Source organism: Dama dama, chromosome 13 (assembly GCF_033118175.1).
Source record: "Dama dama isolate Ldn47 chromosome 13, ASM3311817v1, whole genome shotgun sequence".
NCBI classification, from domain to species: Eukaryota; Metazoa; Chordata; class Mammalia; order Artiodactyla; family Cervidae; genus Dama; species Dama dama.
Genome location: NC_083693.1, coordinates 66,110,438 through 66,128,265, shown reverse-complemented (window position 1 = coordinate 66,128,265; position 17,828 = coordinate 66,110,438). Strand labels below are relative to the sequence as shown.

The 17,828-nt window shown below is 48.1% G+C and overlaps 1 protein-coding gene across 1 annotated transcript; it reads left to right on the top strand.

Annotated features, from left to right (window-relative positions):
* Nucleotides 1-9,421: 9,421 nt before the first annotated feature.
* SERPINA10 (serpin family A member 10) lies at nt 9,422-16,716 on the top strand. Its single transcript, XM_061159695.1, has 4 exons — nt 9,422-10,139; nt 11,946-12,219; nt 14,462-14,612; nt 16,525-16,716. Exons 1-4 carry the CDS (start codon nt 9,422-9,424, stop codon nt 16,714-16,716), a joined length of 1,335 nt encoding a protein of 444 aa, XP_061015678.1.
* Nucleotides 16,717-17,828: the final 1,112 nt, after the last annotated feature.

Below are 17,828 nucleotides of genomic sequence, written 5' to 3'. Positions count from 1 at the left end.
AATAAGAGCTGAGGAAACAGCACCTTCACTAAGGAAAAATTTTAAGTAGTTCTTTACAGAGAAATAAGATGCTTCTAGATGGAAACTAGGACGGACACAAAAGAATGAAGAGCACTGGAAAGAGTACATGTGGACAAAGAAAAAATATTTTTAAAAACATTTAAAGGATAACTAACTGTTTAAAACAAAAAGAGTTATCGATTTACTGCTTTTCAACTCCAAATTCTCCCTTCATTGCTGCTTTGCAAAAACTGATCTGGACCTTTTAGATCAGGGTTGGGACCTTTTATTCAGCCCTGCTGCTGCTGCTGCTGCTAAGTCGCTTCAGTCCTATCCGACTCTGTGCGACCCCATAGACGTCAGCACACCAGGCTCCGCCGTCCCTGGGATTCTCCAGGCAAGTACACTGGAGTGGGTTGCCATTTCCTTCTCTAGTGCATGAAAGTGAAAAGTGAAAGTGAAGTAGCTCAGTCGTGTCTGACTCTTAGCGACCCCATGGACTGCAGCCTACCAGGCTCCTCCGTCCATGGGATTTTCCAGGTAAGAGTACTTGAGTGGGGTGCCATTGCCTTCTCCTATTCAGCCCTAGGCATCATATTAAGCTTTGTTAGTAGAGGTCACTAGAGAAAGATTGCAAGAGGAAGAGACCTTTCTCTCACAGTTCAGGGCAGAAAACAGCAAATGAGATAAAGGAGAATCAAATGGATAGATACATAAATTATACAGATGATAGATAGATAAATAATAGATGATACATAGATAATTAGATGATAGATACAGGATGCTGGGAAAGATTGAAGGCAGAAGGAGAAGAGGAGGACGAGATGGTTGGATGGCATCAACAACTCAATGGACATGAGACTGAGCAAGCTCAAGGAGATGGTGAAGGACAGGGAAGTCTCTGGGGTTGCAAAGAGTCAGACACCACTGAGTGACTGACACCATATACCTTGAAAGAAAAGAATTGAGGGATACTTTGGTGACTCAGAAGGTAAAGAATCTGCCTGTAATACAGGAGACACTGGGTTGGTTCCCTGAGTTGGGAAAATCCCCTGGAAAGGGGAATGGTACCCACTCTATTATTCTTGCCTGGAAAATTCCATGAACAGAGGAGCCTGGCAGGCTACAGTTCATGGAGTCATAGAGAGTTGGACATGACTGAGTGACTTTCATTTTCTTTAAATATACATATTTGAACGCCTTTCTGAATCAGTATCTTTTTCTTGGAGTATAATTGCCTTAGAATGTTGTGTTAGTTTCTGCTATACAACCAAGCGAATCAACTAACTATGAAAGTTCGCTCAGGCGTGTCCAACTCTTTGCGACCCCATGGACTCTACAGTCCATGGACTTCTCCAGGCCAGAATACTGGTGTGGGTAACCTTTCCCTTCTCCAACAGATCTTCCCAACCCAGGGATTGAATCCAGATCTCCTGCATTACAGGCGGATTCTTTGCCAGCTGAGCCCCAAGCAAATCAACTATATGCATACATATATGCCCTTTCTCTTGACCCTTCCACCCACCCCCACCGCCCCCCATCCCACCCCTCAAGGTCGTCACAGAGCACCGAGTTGAGCTCCTTGTGCTATTTAGCAGCTTCCCACTAGCTCTCTATTTTTCACAGGGTGAAAATGCCAGTCTATTCTCTCAGTTCCCCCCACCCTCCCCTTCCCCCAGCTCTGCGCCCACATGTCTGTTCTCTATGCCTGTGTCTCGGTACTTGCCCTGCAATTAGGCTCATCTGTACTATTTTTCTAAATTCCATATATATGTGTAAAGTCAGCATCTTAATAAGAAAACACCAAATGCATTCCCACTAAGATTGAGAGTAAGACAAGGCTACTCCTTATATTCATTACCATTTCACATTGTCCTGGGGGTGTTAGACTATGCAGTTAGACAAGAGAGAGCAGAGACATAGAATTGTAAACTCTATTTGCAGATGACATGTCGTGTACTTGCATAACCTTAGCAAATCAATGGTAAAACAAACTCAATATTTCAGCAAGATACCAGAATACAGAGTTAACACGCAAAAGCAATGCCTTAATATACACAAACAACAACGAATTAAAACACAAAATGGAAGAGAAAACCCAAAAACAATCAAGAAGATATAGCACTTAGAAATAAACAAGAAATGTGCAGAATTGATATAGAGAAAATTATAAAATATTCCTTAAAGATGTAAAATTAGACTTGAGCAAATGCAAAGATATTCCTCATTGAATAAGATGTTCAACCTCATCTAGATGTCAGTTTTCCCTCAGTTATCAATTTAATTGTACTCCAGTAAGACTACTAGCAGATGTTTTTTCTGGAGATAGACAAAATGATGCCAAAGTCCATAGAGAAGAATAAACCTTCAAGAGTAGTCAGGAAAACACAGAAAAGAGAAAAGATGTGGGGGGCAGGGGGTGGAGGATAGGGGACTGGCTCAATCAGATGTTAACTCAGACTGCACAGACACTGTAATTAAATCTATGGTACTGGAATATGAATAAATAGGCAGACCAATGAAATAGGTTAAATAGTCTAGCAATACAAATGCAAGTGGAAATTTAATATTTGATAAATAAAGACTTTTAAGTAAATAGTATTGGGACAACTGAATAGCCATTTGAAAAATGAAAAAGATACAATTAGACTCATTCTTCACACATAAGAATAAACTAAGAATCAGAGACCTAAATGAAAAATAAAAGAGAACAATATATAAGTACAAGAAGAAAACATGGGTAAATTTCTCTGTAATTTAGGTATAACAAAAGGCCTTCCCTACCATGACTCAAAGTCTGGATGAACTTGTTCAAGAACACAGAGCTTGAATTTGAACCCAGACCTCTGGATTCCAAGGCAGCTAGCCAGTACAGCCACCTAATGTGACAACAGGTTTTCACTAAGATGGTCCTTCTACCTGGGAGGTCATGTCCTTTTCCTTTTTGTTTTGTGCTGGGGTTCATTATTCATTTGTTTCAGTTTTTAATTTAAAAAATTATCTTTAAATAATTTCAAACTTTAAAATTGCAAGAGTAGTTGCAAAGAACTTCTGTAACCCTTTACCCAGGTTCCCTAATTTTAAAACATTAAAACATTTAAAGCATGTTTTACCATTCTCTTCTCTCTATATATACTAGCTTCAGGTATTGTAGTCATATTAAATTTCTTGGATTTGAGAATTTGATACTATTTGCAGAAGAGAACACTCTTGTGTTCTTGAACAAGTTTACTGACCTCTCTGATCATCTGTTTCTTTATACTAAGGAAAACTTACTACCATGTCCCTCTGACTCAGATGTCCCCAAGTTTACTGACCTCTCTGATCATCTGTTTCTTTATACTAAGGAAAACTTACTACCATGTCCCTCTGACTCAGATGTCCTTTTCCCTGAACCAAAGAGAAAGCCCATCTCAAGGGAAGAAAGCTAGGTTAGTTAACTTGTCATGCTAGGCAGATGCAGGTGCTATCCAGTCAAGCCCCTAGTTACCCTGAAGTTATCCCCACCATGCTGATCACAGTAGCGCACTTGCCTGGACCATCAGCTTTCTAGCACTGGGGACAGAGGGTGAATCTGCCATCTTGTTAGGTGTCACTGGAGCCAGGGGAGCTAGGGTAGAGGCAGCCTAGAGCAGGAGCAGGGAGTCAGAAGGCCAGTGCGGAGGGAGAGAGGCCGCCTGGCAAACAGAGGACCATTTGCCCCACACGTGTGTGTCGCAAGGATTTCTGAAGCTTTTTGTTTTCTATCTCTGCACCCCACACTCGCCCAAGCTTTCCTCTTGATCCGATCCACGCTGAGCAGACTAACTGCGGTTCTCTGGTTCCTGAAGCCTGATTCTGCCAATACCTGGCTCTGGTTGCTTTTCAGACATTCAGCCCCTTGGGTCCTAGGACAAGTTTACTTTAGAAGCCCCTGGATCTCGCCCTTCAGGGTGGCTCCTGGAAGCAGTGTGCTGCCTGCCTACCGAGCTGTTCCGTGAAGGATTGTACTGTCTCCTCTGAGTTGATTCTGATCACCACACACCTTCCCATCAGATGTTTCCCAATCTCTCTCTGCAAAGGCTGGTGACGAGCTGAAATGAAATGCAGATGGGAAGTCAGATGGCCTGGCTGTATTCCGGCACCACCACAGGCAGGAAGGGCCTTAATGAGTATTGTAATGCATTTTCTGGTCTCCCCTGGTGTCTCTACCAGACAGGAAAGAATCTACCTGCAATGCAGGAGACCCAGGTGCGATCCCTGGGTGGAGAAGGGAATGGCTACCCACTCCAATATTCTTACCTGCAGAATCCTATAGACTGAGGAGCCTGTGGGCTACAGTCCATGGGGTCACAAAGTCAGACACCACTGAGTGACTAATATTGACCTTTTTTTCCGCCCCCCAGCATCTTCTCCTCTGTCAAGTCCAAATCCAGGATCTGGGCTTACTGCTGAGGTTCTTTCTGGCTCTGAAATTATACAACAAATACCATTCATTAGCTCTTCCTACCAACTAGCAAGCTCCTTACAGGCACTGCTTCATTTAAGCCTCACCACAATCCTAAGAGCTCGACCCTGGGAGTCCCACTTTACAGATCAGGAAACTGAGGCAAGAAGAGGCTAAGGAGCTTGTTCGGGGCCACACAGCTGGTGAAAGAGCTCACAGTTACAGGGGCAAGTGCTGACCTTGACCTGCCGGGAGCAGTGCAGGGCTCATCCTCGCTGAAGGTGGAGAACTTTCGGGCCACCCTTCCTGGGGGTCGGGACCCACCACCTTAGAAGCAGTGTTGCCCACAGACTTCCTGGTTCCTGGGTACTGCTGAGATATTCATGGGTCAGGGGCACAGTTTTGGCTACTTTATGGAGAAGGAAAAGCAAGTTCACAGAAGTCAGGTTACGTTTCTAAGGTCCAGCAGCCAGGAATTGAGAAGACTTGAGATTCAAGCCCAGGGTGACCGACAGAGGCCTTTACCCTCTTCCCAATACATTCTGCGGCCTTCCTTATAAAGATCTGCTTCTGAAACTCCCGCAGAAGTTTTAAGAGACTCCCAAATGGTCAAGTGCTCCATGATGACTTTTATGGCACCTCTGAATCCCCTGTGAGCGCTGTGCTCCACACCCTCCACACCTGCCATGCCCGCGAGTTCCTCCCAGGCATTTGCCCCAAGCAGAAACCCCCTCACTCCCAGCGGGAAGCAGCCCCCGCCCCCTGGTCCCCAGCTGCCCCTCGGCCGCAGAACTCCAGGGGCCGGAAGGAGAGGCTGGCTCCTGTGCTGAACCTAGAACCCTGGCCCAGCCTCGGCTGCCCGCACCCTTCACCTCGACCTCTTCAGGCCGCCACTCTCCGCAGAGCAGGCGCTTCCCCAGAGGGACGCTCTGGGGACTTGCTGGGGCACTTCTGACTTCCACAACCATCGGGAGCAGTGCTATTGAGTTCCCGTGAGTGTGGGCCAGACGTGCCAGATATGCTGGAAACACACGGGCCTGTCCTCCACAGTGAAGTGGTGTCACGTGACTGCAGTGTCCCACTGCAAGTCCATGTGGGTGGAGCATTTGAAAACCTCGCTTATAGATGATCTGAACCTAGACTCTCACAGGGCCACAGGTATTTCAGCTCAGCTGAAAACGCCATCCCCCCCCCCCCACCACCAATTTTTAATTCCCATGGAATTTTCTATGAAAATAAATCAGAGGAAGATTTATATTTTTGTTTTTGGGGACCTGAACGTGACTCACCATTGCAGAAAACCACATCACTGGTAGTGATCGTGGCTGTGGTGTGGAAGGGCCAATGCAAGAGGTGTGCAGCAGAGAGCTCTCTCACCTGGCCCCACATCTGCCGCTTCTCGTGTAGTCATGGCAGAGCATTTACATACTAAAAGAAACATTATGTTCTTATAGTTTCCTTTTCCCTTCCATATTATAAAGCATTATTATTATTTTTTAAATTTTGTGGGTAGATTCCATTAACTACAAATTTCACTTCAGAATGGTAAAGGGAACATAAAATATTTATATTATAAAAAAGAGTCTAACAGTCTGAGAGTTTTTGTCTTAAAGGGTCTACATCAGCCTTGACTTTGGGTGTTTGAGGATTTTAGTCTTACGAGTCCATCGACCCGGTGAAGCAGAGAGCTGACCTTGAAATAGACTCTATATGGCTGGTGGTGATTAAAGGGTCTGTCTCTCCCACTGAGGGGGCTTCCCAGGTGGCAGAGTGGTAAATAATCTGCCTGCCAATGCAGGAGATGGGAGAGACGTGGGTTCAATCTCTGGGTGGGGAAGATCCCTTGGAGAAGGAAATGGCCACCCACTCCAGTATTCTTGCCTGGAGAATCCCCATGGATGGAGGAGCCTGGCGGGCTACAATCTGTGGGGTCGCAAAGAGCTGGATATGACTTAGCGACTAAATAACAATGACAGCTCTCCCAGTGGACTGAAAAGTTCCTTGGGAGGTGTTGGGAGCAGGTCTTATTCATTTCTGCCTTCCCTCCTCGCACGGGGCCCAGCTTTGAGTTGGGGACCCAGGAGGCCTCCGTGGGATCCAGCCCTTCCTTCCTGCGAGGTGTTCAGCGCCGGCAGCAGCTATGTCCCGCGAGGAGCTGGGTCTCACTGGGGTGCTGCCTGGCTTGAGAAGCAGATGATTTCATGGAGGAATTGCCCAAGGGTCAGGGGTGCAGGATTGCAGGGGATTATAGGAAGCCTCTCTCTCCCTCTTGACTTTCCCAGAAACGCCACCATCTCCAAGCAGGATGTTAATCAGTAACAGCCCCATGGGGGGATCACACTTTGGAATAGCAAATATTTGCTGCAGGCTTTCGGCTACAAGCCCTAACCTTCTGTCTTTGCCCTAAATGAAGGACCTTCCCAGGCACCAGGTGGCCACTCACTGGTAAGAGCAGTAAATCAAAGGGAGACTTCACAGTGTCTGCCTAATGAGGGATGGGGAGAGAAGACCTTCTGTCTCCTCTGGGTGGGTTCCCAGGGGAGGGGGTGGCAACCTGGGCAGCGCTGAGCCCTCATGCCTGGACTGGATGGGGCGGCGAGGAGGTGGGGGAGGTAAGAGGCTTGTTGTAGACACAGGGGCTTCCTCCGCAGAGAGGAGGCCAGCGGAAGAGGCTTTGAAGGCTTGAGATGTCATGCCCACAACAGTCACTTGAAAGCCCCACATAGCTCGCTGGCCTTCTTCCCAGAGACCTGTCTGCCCGAGCAAGTGAGTCCCTGCAGCTTCCAGATCTGGGGGTGGGTTTGCAGCCCCAGGTACATTAAGGGCTGAGAAGTCGTGAGTGAGAGGTTGATTTCTTACTGCTCAGGTTCTATTTAGGGTGCCACATCTCTGTGTCATCCTTAAACAAACAAAAAAAATTGGTTTTTAAATTTTATTTATTTACTTATTTTTGTCTGTACTGGGTCTTCATGCTGCATGGACTTTTCTCCAGTTGTGGCAACCCGGGGCTACTCTCTAGTTGCAGTCCATGGACTTCTCACTGAAGTGGCTTCTCGTTGTGGAGTACGGGCTCTAGGCGGGCAGGCTTCAGTAGTTGTGGCTCATGGGCTTTGCTCCATGGCATATGGGATCTTCCCGGAGCAGGGATTGAACCTGTGTCTCCTGCACTGGCAGGCGGATTCTTCACCAATGAGCCACCTGGGAAGCCCCTTAGAAAGTGAAAGTCATGTCCGACTCTTTGCATCCCCATGGACTGTAGCCTGCCAGGCTCCTCTGTTCATGAGATTCTCCAGTCAAGAATACTGGAGTGAGTAGCCATTTTCTTCTCCAGGGGATCTTCCTGACCCAGGGATTGAATCTGGGTCTCCCGCATTGCAGGCAGATTCTTTACCATCTGAGCCACCAGGGAAGCCCCTTAAACAAAATTAATGGCAATTATAATGAACTGAAGATGAATAGGTTCAGGAATATCAGAGGAATTGCAATTCAGGACACACTGGCCAACCATAGGCAGTTCCCAAAGAGACAAAGGCCAGGCTGGCTTTTATCAGGTTTTGGGTGGAAGCTGGGGAGGGTTGTTTTGAATAAAAGCTCATTGGAGGAGAATGAGAGTTCAGAGTTATGGCAATTTCTTGTTGGCACCAAGTGATGGGCAGTTTGCTGTTACTAAGGTATGTGGCTGCTGCTAAGTCACTTCGGTTGTGTCCGACTCTGTGCGACCCCATAGACGGCAGTCCACCAGGCTCCCCCGTCCCTGGGATTCTCCAGGCAAGAACACTGGAGTGGTTTACCATTTCCTTCTCCAGTGCAAGAAAGTGAAAAGTGAAAGTGAATTCGCTTAGTCGTGTCCGACTCTTAGTGACCCCATGGACTGCAAACCTACCAGGCTCCTCTGTACATGGGATTTTCCAGGCAAGATACTGGAGTGGCTATGTGGAAATCTTCTTTCTTCCTGCTGATCATGAATACTGAGATGAGTGGGAATGTGTAATAACCCCCCCCCCCCCCCCCGCCCCACCATCTCCTTCTTCAGGGGGATCTTCCCAAACCAGGGATCAAACCAGCATCTCCTACAATGGCAGACAGATTCTTTACTACTAGTACCACATGGAAACCATCACAGACAGAAGTGACTCTGAATTTAAGAGTATCTTGCTGTGGGATTAATTTACAAAGGGTTGCTAAAGCCTGTGATATAATGAAGGCATGCACCTGGGTACATCTGGTACACTCCAGCAGGTCTTTACCCAGGACACTTAATGCTAGAGTGACCTATGGAATGCAGGCTTGCCACTTAGAATTGGGCTGCTGCTGCTAAGTCACTTCAGTCGTGTCCGACTCTGTGCGACTCCATGGACTGCAGCCCACCAGGCTCCTCAGTCCATGGGATTTTCCAGGCAAGAGTACTGGAGTGGGGTGCCATTGCCTTCTCCGTAGAATTGGGATGAGCTTCCTAAACACTCGCAGAAAACAGCCGAGCATAAGGTTGTGCCACTCAAGCTACGGAAAGAATGAGGCCCCAGAGTCTGTGACACTCTTTATCAAAAGCCAAAAGCAGTGGCTAAGTCCCAGAGCCAGGGGGTCATCTTGTAGCCGGCACAGGGAGGACACAGCCCTCTGCATCAACAAGAGGCCTGGGAACCACACCCTGGCAGCACATTTTGCTTCAGGCAGCCTGGCTCAGAGAGTCTCTGCTGATGGAAACTCTGTGAGGTCTGTGGCCTGGTCCCCAGTGGAAACTGGTGGAGGTTTTTCTCCATGAAATAAGACACCTCCTCACCCACCAATTCAGGTGATAACCATGACCCTATTTGCTCAGGGTCTCCCCCGCCCTGCCTTGGGGAGATAAGCCTCGACCCCTAGGAAGGAAGCGGGGTCACCGGAGGAGCTGTACCAGGACCCAGGGAGGAGGTGGGCATCAGACATTAAGGACGATCTCTGCCTTCTTTTCTCTCAAGGAAGCCTTGCTGCTGACCGGGCCTCCACGTTGCCCGTATGTGGGCGGTGCGGAGCCTCCCGCTGGCCTGCCTCCTGGCCCAGGCGTGGCTGGCGCCAGGTTCCACCCTTGCTTCCCGCTCGCCGGAAGAACAGGGAGGGCTGGAGACTCTGCTAACTGCCAGGACCCAAAACAAGACCAACCAGACCAGCGAGAGACTGTGGGCTCCAGGGGAGGAGGAGGGGGAGGAAGACTCCCCCTGGCTTTCGACCGAGGGGCAGAAGCTCTCCGGGGAGGCCTCCAACTTGGGGTTCAGCCTGCTACGTAAGATCTCCCTGAAGCATGATGGCAACGTGGTCTTCTCCCCACTCGGCCTGGCCTGGGCCATGGCTGCCTTGACTCTGGGGGCCAGGGGGCACAGCAGAGCCCAGCTGGAGGAACTCCTCTTGCAGACCTTGAACCAGACCCGACCGCCACGCCTGCCTGCCCTCTTCAAGCGGCTGCGAGAGAGCCTCTCCCATAACCCAGAGCTGGGCCTGGCCCAGGGGAGTTTCGCCTTCATCCACAAGGACTTTGACATCAGAGAGACCTTCCTCAATCTCTCCAAGAGGTATTTCGATACGGAGTGTGTGACTGTGAATTTTCGTAACACTTCCCAGGCCAAAAGGCTCATGAATCATTACATGAACCAACAGACGCAGGGGAAACTTCCCAAACTCTTCGATGAGATTAATCCTGACACTGAATTAATTCTCGTGGATTACATCTTGTTCAAAGGTACTTGGATAACATTCTGCTCTTCCAGAGCCATTGGTCTCTTTGCCTGTCTCTTCCTTTCTTTCTGGGCCTGTGTACAGTTGATGCCAAAGGATTTCCTAGGAACATGTTCTCAGGTTTCGCAAACAGATTGAAACATGCATTGAACAGGTAGGATGTACCGGGCACAGTGCCAGACAATGTGTCCATTTGATGCCCCTGCCCTGGGGGCCCCGCATGCCTGCAGGGCTTACTGATAATTTTCCAAGCATGTCTACCTAGCTCTCCTCTGACATTCTGACATGGGGAACCTTCTGGGTTATTTTTTTTTTTTTAAAGCAGATTATCTGAGATATTTAGGGTTGCATCTTTGCTCCTTCACCCTCTACTTTTGTGACCTGGGGCAAGTGACAAAGTTGCTTGTCCTCAGATTCTCAGTATAGAAAATGCAAACTCTCCCACCTACTATAGAGAAGTGAGGCTCAGAGAGGTTGGCTAGGTCAAGGTCACAAGGTAAATGGCAGAAGCTGAACTCAGAGGAGGGGTTCATCCCAGGTCCTTTCCATCCTGCCTTTCTCGTGGAGCAGTGGCCTTGCATGGCCACCGTTGTAGCAGGAAGGTGACACGAGGGGATTTGCAATGTTCGGGAGGAGGACTTTCATTGAGCCAGGCCAGACCGATGTCTGTGTGCGGAGTCACGCGCCTGCATGCCGGCGGCCAAGGTGCCCCCCCCACCCAGAGCCTCACTGAGCTCAGGACAGGTGGGAACGTCATCGCGTCTGCCGGGGGCCTCTGTCTGCACATTGTATGCACCAAAGGAGTGGTCAGAGAGCCCTTCCTGCAGACAGGGCTGCGGCCAGGCCCAAAGTCTTCTCTAGGTTGGAGCTAACCAACCACAAGGAAGCGAGTATAGACGGAAGTGTGTCCTTCGGGCATCATCTAGAATGAGTGACTTTTGTTCACCCTGTGTTTTGTCCAGAACAGTGAGGGAGCCACAGGTGGTTAGGGGATATCTCCTTGCTTCAGTGTGTGATTCCAGCAGGTCTTTGGCTAGATTTGTGTGTGTGTGTGTGTGTGTGTGTGTATTTTACAGGCTTCCCTTGTGGCTCAGTTGGTAAAGAATCCGCCTGCAATGCGGAAGACCTGGATTCAATCCTGGCTTGGGAAGATACCCTGGAAAAGGGAAAGGCTACCCACTCCAGTATTCTGGCCTGGAGAATTCCATGGATTGCTTAGCCCATGGGGTTGCAAAGAGTTGGACGCGACTGAGCGGCTTTCACCACTTTATTTGTGGCTGTGTCAGGGCTCTTGTTTCGTCATGCTCTATAGTGGTGGCACGCGGCCTTAGTTGCCCCACAGCATATGGGATCTTCCTGTGTGCCCTGCATTGGACCAGGGATCAAACCTGTGTTCTCTGCATTGGAAGGCGGATTCTGAACCACTAGACAATGAGGGAAGTCCCTGGATTCATGTTTTGCCAGTTGGGAAAGGAGCCTGGGAAAGACTTATCTTTGGGAAATTTATTCTGGCTGCCTGCATGCATGCATGCTAAGTCACTTTAGTCATGTCTGGCTTTGTGCGACCACAAGGACTAGGCCCTAGGCCCTAGGCCCTTCTGTTCATGGAGGTTCTCCAGACAAGAATACTGGAGTGGGTTGCCATGCCTTCCTCCTGACTGCCTGAGCTGTGGGCAAAACAAATGCAATAAAGATACCTTTCCTAGTTGGGCAAAAGGGGGGACAGAACCCTGGTCTTTTATTACTTTGGCAAAAATGATGCTTTAGGGGAGGATCGTTTCTACAATGAGTTCCTTTCTTACCTGTTCAGGGAAATGGCTGATCCCTTTTGACCCTGCTCTTACTGAAATGGACACTTTCTACCTGGACAAGTACAAGACGGTCAAGGTGCCCATGATGTACAGGTCAGGCAAGTTTGCCTCTACTTTTGATAAGAATTTTCGTTGCCATGTCCTCAAGCTGCCCTACCGAGGAAACGCCTCCATGCTGGTGGTCCTCATGGGGAGGATAGGTGACCACCTCACCCTTGAAGACTACTTGACCACAGACCTGGTGGACATGTGGCTCAGGAACATGAAAGCCAGGTACAGCTCTCCTGTCGCCCTGCCCCAGCTCAGCCTCCCCTTCCCTGTGGGCACTCACAATTTCATTCTGCACCTCTCCTGCCCCATGGTGGGCTCCCTGATGGCAGGGGCTGCACTTGTCCTGTTTTCCACTCTGTCAGCATCTGTCACAGTGCGTGCCTCCTTGTTCACTTGGCCAGTCCTCACCAAGGCTCTCCCACTTGTCAGGCGTGATGTATGCATGATGCTAGCCCTCCTCAGGGAGCTCACATTCTAGTGAGGTGCAGGTGGGCACCAGGGGAGGCCAGGCCAAGAAGGTAGACGTAAGCAAACACCTAAGATGAAGGAGGGCTGTGAGGGTGCCCTGAGGGAGAGAAGAGTTACAGGTGGAAGTGTGAAAGTTCTGCATTGGGAGCCTGCTTGGTGGGGGTTCGAGGCACAATGAGGTGGCCGGTGAGGCTGCAGCAGTTTGGAGGTGAGGTTGCAGGGGAACCAGCAGCCGTCACCCAGGACTGTACATTACAGGCCCTGGGAAAGACTTGGGCTTTTTCCAAAAGAGATGGGAAGCCACTGGAGCCAAGCTGAGCAGCAACATGGTCTGTGCTTGTTGAGAAAAGACCCTGGGGCCATGTGGTAGGAGCAAGGGGACCAGTCACGTAGTCAGCGTAACTGCCCAGATCAGGACAGTGGCAGGTCGTGGCAGTAGAGGTAAGGAGGAGCAGCGGGTCCTGGATCTGTGAACCTGGAAGTCACGGGATTGGCCCATGGATGGGATGTGGGCGAGAGAGAAAGGGGGGAGACAAAGATGAAGGTTTTGGCCTTAGCAACTGGAAGGATTTGCCACATACTGAAAAGGGAGACTGTGGGACGAACATGCCAAGGGGTATGTGCAAAAGTTCAGTTGGAATGAGCTGGATTAGAAATACCTATTAGACAGCCGGGTGGGGATATCCAAAAGGCAACAGCTGGGTATCAACGGCTGGATCTGGTGTGTGGGGGGTGAGGTCCAGGCTGGGGAGTCAGCAGCACAAAAATGGAACCATGAGACCAGATACGATGACCTGGGGAGGAGGCTGAGCACAGAGAGCAGGGGTGGGAGCACGGGGCAGGCTCGCAAATGCTTGTGGAATAAATTAATCCACCCATCAGGGTACAAGGAAGTCAGCACCAGAAAGGAGGCCAAGGCAATGCCTCCTGAATCCGTCACTCTAGAATCTGACGCAGAGGGGAGTCCAGCTAAAGGTCCCAGTGTTCATTTTATCTTCATTCCTCTTCTTTAAATCCTTAGAGCCTGGCAAAGGACTTCAACGTAGTAAGCCCTCAACAAATGTTTAGGTGAATCAATTTATAAATCAGTCTTCAAGGCCTGCCATGTCCTCAGTTACACTACAGTGTGAGCCCTGCCCAACTCTACAAGAGAGGAAGAAAGAAGGGTTGAGGGGGCAAAAGGAAATGAATATTCATTGGGCCTCTACTCTACACCAGACATTGTTCTGGGTGCTTCACATATGTTATGTCATTGACTCCTCTGAAGAACACGGTGAAATCGGTATTGGTATTTTGGCTGTACTTCACAGATGAAGACACTGGGACTTCTTTAAGACTATTTAGTACCAGTTAGTAGTTTACATTCTATTTTTGAGCCACAGAACCCATCTTTCTAAACAAGCGTAAGAACTCCAATGTATATTTTTATAGGTGGCATAGAAAGACCTGAATGAGCTTTTTGGCCAACCCAACATAGCTAGATAGATAGGCAGAGAGATAGATAAGACAGATAGATAAATATCAGAGTTTCTCTGGCTAAAAATAAATAGGGGGTTGAAAATTTCCCTTGCTCCTCTCCCCCTGACCATTCCCAGACTCCCAAGTTTTTCCTGGAATCCTGGGAGTCCGCAGAATAGGGACTGAAAACAGCCAGCCTCCAGGAGTCTGCAGGATTCATGGCAGGAGGCATTTGGTTGGGTTGTTTTTAACACACAGGGAAATGGATACAAAGGACGGCATCTTTCCCTAAAGAGAATGTGAGTCATTGGGAAATAAAACTGGTTTCCTGAAGCAGAAGTAATACATATTTGATAAGTCAGAACTCTCTTCTCTGAGTCAGACCATTACAAAAGAGCAGAATGAGCTACAGTCAACTGAAGGAGACTTGTTACTAGGAGTAAACTTGGAGGAAGGTGAAAAGAAGGTGTGACCTTTTCAGTGTTCAGAAGCTACAGTTTTTGTCTACGGTTCACCATTATATGTACTTGTACCACAGAAAAATGGAAGTTTTCTTTCCAAAGTTCAAGTTAGACCAAAAGTATAAGATGCACGAGCTGCTTAAACAGATGGGAGTCCGAAAAATCTTCTCACCCTGGGCTGACCTGAGTAATCTCGTGGTTACTGAAAGAAACCTGAAAGTTTCCAAGGTAAGTCAGGCTCTTTCAGGGGGGTCCAAGAGAACAGATGTTTTTCCATCCCACTGAACATCGATAAAAGGCTGAGTTATAGTAGGTAGAAAAGTGAAAGTCACTCAGTCGTGTCTGACTCTTTGCGACCCCATGGACTATACAGTCCATGGGATTCTCCAGGCCAGAATACTGGAGTGGGTAGCCTTTCCCTTCTCCAGGGAATCTTCCCAACCCAGGGATGGAACCCAGGTCTCCCGCGTTGTAGGTGGATTCTTTACCAGCTGAGCCACAAGAGAAGCTTTGTAGTAGAAAACTAGATTAAAATTCCCAAAGACTTGAAACAGCGCCCAAGCTGGATGTCTGAAGAATTTGGAGCTACTTTATTAAAAATCCGTTTAACTAATTTATGTAGAGCTCCCTCCCTCTCTTCTCTCAGTGCTCAAGGAGAAATTTACCCCAAAAGGGACTTGGTTCACAGATTCACTTAGAAGCCCATAAACTGCACCACCTGACCGCTTTATTCATTGATTTGGGTTGGGGGAGGGGCTGCACCCTGCAGCATGTGGGATCTTAGTTTCCCGACCATGAATTGAGCCCACACTCCCTGCAGTGGAATCATCGTCTTAACCACCTGACTGCCAGTGACGCCCACTGCTTTGGAGAGGGAAGAAAACCCCCGGGGTCATCTGGCTAACTTCCCGCCTCTTCTGAAAACCCCCTCTGATAGATCCCTACAAAACAATCTTCCAGCTTTGTTTTTTAATGTTTGCAGTGACAAGGAACTTATTTGAAAAGCAGCTCAATCTACAAATGGCTAAAACTGTTTTTGTGTTTTATTCATATATATATTTTGACCTGTAATTCCCCCAACTTAGATTCTTTGTCTTTAGTTCTGCCTCTGTAGCATCCAACATATGCATTTCTGCTACAAACACATGAAAGACTGAAGAAATGTGTTTTGGTTTTAGAGCTTAAACTCTAAATTATTGATGTTTTCCCTTTGTTTACTCCAGGAAGGGAATTTTCACTCCAGGAACTTAAGAGAATGTCTAGGTATTATTATTAATATACTGTTTTCATTATCTCTTTTTAGAATAATTATACAGGTCCATTACTCTCATCACATGAGGTTCTTGGACAAAAGGGTCTTGCGAACAGGACGGGTAGTCTATATCCAGGCCACCTGAGTTCAGAAAGACTTCAGGGACCCAGAGGCTTGCTCCAGGGCACACCTTAGAGTGGTACCAGGTTCGAGGAGACTGCGACAGAACAATAACCACATTCCTGCCCCACCTCCCTCCCACCCCCTGCCTGCCAGAAAGGAGGTCAAAGTTCTCAGGGGTTCCAGACAGCTTGAAAACCTTCCAGGAGGTATATCAGCTCAGTTCGAAAATCAGTAACACAGGGACTTCCCTGGTGGTCCACTGGTTAAGACTCCACACTCCCAATGCAGGGGGCCTGGGTTTGACCCCTGCTCAGGGAACTAGATTCCACATGCTGCAACGAAGGGTTTGCATGCCACAGCTCAGACCCGGTACAGCCAAATATTTTTAAAAATAAGTAGCACAAAGTGCATGCTCAGTAAGTATTTGTTGATTTGATCCATGTGTGTGTGTTGTGCTCGCTTCGGCAGCACATATACTAAAATTGATCCGTGTGTGTGTGAACTGGCCAGCCACAGAGTCCCCTGGTACCTGGCCAGAATGAATTTCACAATCGGGTTCCTGGTGTCCCCTGGTGTTTGAGGGGCTTCTGAGGCAGTTTCTCGGGCAATCGCAGACCATTCCCCTCTGCAGATGAGCCCTGTACCAGTACATCCCAAGAGCACAGCCCCGTGGGTAAGGACCATAACAAAAAGTGTTTGGGGGTTCAGTGAATCCCCTCATCTCCATGAGCACACAAATGTTCTTCCACATATTTCCTTTCCTAGGTTTTACAAAGAGCGATGATTGAGGTGGATGAAGAAGGTACAGAGGCAATGGCAGGAACCCTATCAGAAATCACTGCTTATTACATGCCTCCCATCATCAGAGTGGACCGGCCATTTCTCTTCATCGTCTATGAAGAAACCTCCAGAACCGTGCTATTTCTGGGCCGGGTGGTGAATCCGACTCTCCTGTGATTTACAACACACGTGAGTCCTTGGATCTACAGCGATGCTGGATCCAAGGTGTCTGAATCCACGAGGACATTGGCACTGGGCGTCCCCTCTTGTCCTCAAGTGCTAGTTGAGCCATTCTTAGATAGATGTGCTTATGAAATTCAAGCTTATTTTAAGGAGATGTTTGTACGAGCTGGCTGGTATTTTAAGCCTGTTTGTAAGAGCCTATGTTATTAACTGAAACCATCTTGGTGTCTGGACTTAGCAGAACTCTATTTCAAGATGAAGTCTTTGGGAAGAAGACAAGTACACATTCTCCATGGGTCATGTGCTTCGCTCTCTTTACTGCTCCCTGGTGCAAATCAGTGTTCTATTTTAACCTACTAGAGAATAATTTCTTGGCGACTAAAATTAGAAAAAAGAGAGCTGTAGTCAGGCCTGATCACAGCATCTGCTGCCATGTGGTTTTGTCTACGCCATGGAGCCATTAACTGAGCTACAGATCTTTCAGTTCAATCTCTTAATTTTTTTTATACAAAGCCAAGAAACGGGAAACCAGAGAAAGGGCCACAGTAAGGGTTTCATGGGGCTTCCCAGGTGGCGCTAGTGGTAAAGAACCCGTCTGCCAATGCAAGAGACATTGAGAGACTGGAGTTCAATCCCTGGGTTGGGAAGATCCCCTGGAGGAAGGCATGGAAACCCACTCCAGTATTCTTGCCTAGAGAATCCCCAGAGGAGCCTGGTGGGCCACAGTCCATAGAGTCACAAAGAGTCGGACACAACTGAGTGACTGAGCACACATGGATGCAGGCAAGGCTTTCATGGGCCCCAGGTCCTTTTGCCTCTGTGGATTCCTTCTTCCATTTTATACACACACACACACACACACACACACACACACACACATACATATATGTGTATATACATATATACACACACAAACATATATGTGTGTATAATAAAAATATTTTATGACTGTATTTGTATAAAGGTGAATATATTCTCAGTTATATCTGTCTTTATACTAATGCAAAGCATGAAACTTGTTTATAGCAAGCAGTAAGACATCTTCATGGGTCCCTGAAAGTATTGTGGGCCTGACGTCCTATGCCTACAGCATCGAATGGAGAAAT

Excerpts from the sequence above, each read along its gene's own strand:
- SERPINA10 (XM_061159695.1), top strand. The coding sequence starts at position 9,422 with ATGTGGGCGGTGCGGAGCCTCCCGCTGGCCTGCCTCCTGGCCCAGGCG. Across the intron at positions 10,140-11,945 it reads GGATTACATCTTGTTCAAAG|GGAAATGGCTGATCCCTTTT; the intron begins GTACTTGGATAA and ends TTACCTGTTCAG. Across the intron at positions 12,220-14,461 it reads CTCAGGAACATGAAAGCCAG|AAAAATGGAAGTTTTCTTTC; the intron begins GTACAGCTCTCC and ends CTTGTACCACAG.